General features: G+C 28.7%; 1 protein-coding gene across 1 annotated transcript; it reads left to right on the top strand.

Annotated features, from left to right (window-relative positions):
• The first annotated feature begins 2,418 nt into the window (after positions 1-2,418).
• Positions 2,419-3,970, top strand: LOC105624968. Its single transcript, XM_012206311.1, has 5 exons — positions 2,419-2,554; positions 2,778-2,887; positions 2,973-3,167; positions 3,250-3,414; positions 3,887-3,970. Exons 1-5 carry the CDS (start codon positions 2,419-2,421, stop codon positions 3,968-3,970), a joined length of 690 nt encoding a protein of 229 aa, XP_012061701.1.
• Positions 3,971-4,099: the final 129 nt, after the last annotated feature.

Genomic DNA, 4,099 nt, shown 5'->3' with positions numbered 1-4,099 from the left:
CATACATACATACATACATACATATATACATACATACATACATACATACATGTGCGCGCGCGCATACACCCCCCACACATACATACACACACACGATGTATGTAAATGTCTGATTGTAAAACAATTTGCAGACATCTCCATTTTGTGTTAAACTTTAATAATATCGGATAGCACAGAGAAATACGAAACACAAAGATAAAACAGTACTTTCAATGCAGTGATTTAGTATGCGCGATAAAGCAAACATTGTATTTGTAGAATAGTAAAGTATAATATGGGGTTTTATATTTTCCAATCAATAATAAGCTTTGGTAAAAAGAAATCTTATTCCATGCATACAAAGTCCAAGGTGATGATATGGTATGATTGTCGGATATTAAGGTAAATTGAATCCATCCAATTAAAGCATAAAACATGTAAAGAATACCGCGATACTATTTAGCCGAAACAAAAATTTCTTATTCCTTATTTTATCTCAAAGTTGCATAAGAATGGGAAAAATTATGCGAGAATGTGAAATATTCTATAAATTATACTGTCTGACAGGTATGTATGCCGTATTCATTATATGATTGCAACATGTGTTTTATATAACAAATTTAATTGGATGTACTATTATCCGCCACAGATTAAGAATCTAGTATAACCTTAATCCAACTTTAAACTATAATATAAGAATTTTGATTGATGAAAAATTGACACGAGAAAGAATTTATCAAAAAATAAATTGTTTTGACAAAGATCATCTCACGTGAATTGAATTCGCACTATATATAATGCCTTTATATTATAATATTATGTATGTGCGCTAAAACGCACATTAATGCATCCCCAATCAATTTTATGATGCAACCATCACATGGATTGTGTATGCTTATCTATAGAATAAATACATAAGTGCACTCTAATGAAACACTTATAATTTCTGAACCTATAAAGCTTAAAATACAATGTTGTTGAACAGAGTATTGATTTGCGTTCTGTTATTAAACCCGTTCCTACAGTAGTTGCAGGTAATCCTAAGATATTGCAAACTAGTTGTACCGCTGTTCGTGTCACACTATTCATTAGAGATTGAGCATTATGAGTTGAAGATTAGAATTCAAAATAAAATGAATTAAAATTAAAATTATCTGATTGATCGAATTCTAATTCGCAATCCTCAGTCTCCAATGCGTAGTGTGATACAGACTTTACGCATGGAGTAAACATTTAATTCCGTAAATAATTTTGTATTGTATAACGTATAGATGTAGTGAAATAAATAATTTTAATTCTCACGCAAAATCTATTTGCGATTCCTGCAATGAAAACGAACGTGGTTTCAATTTTTTTTCCTTCTATTAATCTAATCCTTTCTTTTTTCTTGTTTTGAAAAGAATTAAAAAAAATTAAATAAAAAAAAGGAAAAATGACGTCCTATATACCGACTATGTTTTATTTTGGCTCCATATATTTGAAAACTGCTGAAATGTATCATAAATATTATTCATAAGTTTGTATTTAGTTCTCAAGTTTATTCCATTAATATCGCTTTTAATACGCAATAAATAAAATTAATAATTTTTTACAAGTCTATTTTCGAAACATTATGTCCTATGATAAATCCTATTAGAAATCTCAATATATAAGTATATAATGTATCCTCATGACAAGTTTTCGTATCAGGTATATTATAAAAATTTCCATTATTTTTTATCATTTTCCAATAAATTTTAAATATATGTAGTTCTCTCTTGAATTAACATCTCGTCATCCGTATTCTGTAATTAAATAAAAAAAAACAGCGAGCTATAATATCATATAATCTACAATATACATAAGAACGTGAACTAGATTTTTAGTGTAATCGCAGTGAATAACGAAACGCAACCTATATCATTGCCTCGCTGTTTTTATTATTATTATTATTATTATTATTATTATTATTATTATTATTATAAATGTATGCGTCGAATGCAGATGACATTTAAGACAGAGAGCTGCATATTTTTAAAATTGCATATATTTAAAATTTATTTTAAAAAACAATAAAAAAAACAATGGAGACACATATATATGTTATGTACCGTTAATTTTTTCTCAGGAAAGTCGAATCAACTTTCTCGTCAGTTAGACGACCAAAAAGAGGTAACAAGCCAAAATTACAAAAAACAATTTTAATTGCAATCCCTAATTCTGTGGAATTTTGCAATTATGAATCAAATAAATTATACCGGGTATATAAAAAATAATTTTTAATATTATTCTATTTCTCCTCTCTCTACCTCTTTTAATTCCTCTTCATTGTAGAAAGTTATCATGCTACAAAACGTGAGCAATTCTTCGGCCAGATTTCAATTAATGGCAAGACCTAATTATTCTCAATTCACTGTCATGATCGAACCTAAAACACAAACAAGGAATATTTCTCCAGGGATGCATAGAAAATTGATTATTTTCTTTCGTGGCGATATCTTGGACGAACCTGATGAAACGTTAATAATAAATGTGCAACAAGGACGTTCGGTGATTATTAAATTACGCGGATATCGAGATCCACCATTATTGAGAGGTAAATGAATTTACAACTGTAATAAACTCGTTGGTACATGTATAAATTGCATGTATGAAAAATATATATAAAATGTAGAAGATAAAATTGATACGGTATGTAAGAAAATTCAGGATTGTAATCTTCCACACACACACACACACACACACACACACACATACATACACACACACACACACACACACACACACACACACATATGTATATCATTGTTTTTTTATAGTGATTAATATCCCCTATTTCCAATATTCATTGAAAGAACTGCAAACAATGATAAAAGGTACGAAATGGATTATAGAAATTCCATATCGAAAAACGGATTCTTACGAGGAAGTATAACTCTATTTTCTAATTTTTAATGACATTCAAAATAATTATATACAGGTAGTTAAAAAACTATTTTAGTAAAAACTTACAGTTTACCGACACAGATAAGAGTGCATCAGATACATCTATAGAAAGTATAACGCGATATAGAAAATTGAAGAGTTTTGACTGTGGGGAGTGTCTAGTAGGTGAACAAGTTACCTTACCCCTGATGATTAAAAATATTGGGGGCGAGGGAAGATTCTTTATTATGAGCGAAATAGATTGGAGTTCGATGCACATCGAGGTAAAAATAATAATACTATTAAAAAATAGAAAAGTATAATTATTGACAATAACTATACAAGTATATTCCTATCTTACTTTAGGATGTTATTAACAATAATATACTGATTTTACCATCTTTTGCTATATGGCCTGTGTATTTTATCCTCAAACCACAAGAACATATATGTCTGTACCTCTACTTCTTTCCTGATACTCATGGAATGCATGTAAATAATGCAAAAAAAATAAATTTTTATTTCTTTTCTGTTAGAATGTCTTTCCTTCTTTTTTCCCTGTTAGAACATATCTAGATACACAAGTACAAGTATCTATAAATTGAAATACTTTCTATACTTTATAAATAATAAGTATGGTATGCAATTTCCACTAAAATACCTCAGAACTTAGATACTTCCAAAAAAATACCCATAGATAGACTTTTTTGATAAAATATCCTATGTCTGTATTCATAATCAGACCTTGTACTTAAGGCTTCCTTAAAGACTTTATCTTTAGATGCTCAGCAGCCAATCAAATAATTCGTAGAATATCTAAAGATAAATTTAAGGAAAGCCTTAAATATAAAGCCTGACCATGAATATTAGATACTTTAGTGAAAATTGCATATGATATCTAGTACTAAATATGGAAAGGTCTCAACTCAGGTACCTGTATAACATATGTATCTAGATGTGTTCCAATAATGTGTCTTTCTAAGTTTCTTTTTTCTAAAATTAGGTGGAAACATTATATACGATTTGCAACAATTGTTCCGTGGTAACAACAGAGATCATTGGAGATGGAATCATGTACGAACAATAGTAAAGAGAGAAAGGTATACTTATATATATATATAATATATATATATATATATATATATATATATATATATTATTATTATATATATATATTACTACACGACTACTACGTACGACGTACACGTACACACTA

Source organism: Atta cephalotes, assembly GCF_000143395.1.
Source record: "Atta cephalotes unplaced genomic scaffold scaffold00097, whole genome shotgun sequence".
NCBI lineage: Eukaryota > Metazoa > Arthropoda > Insecta > Hymenoptera > Formicidae > Atta > Atta cephalotes.
Note: the sequence above shows the minus strand (reverse complement) of the source record. Positions and strands in the feature narration are given on the sequence as shown.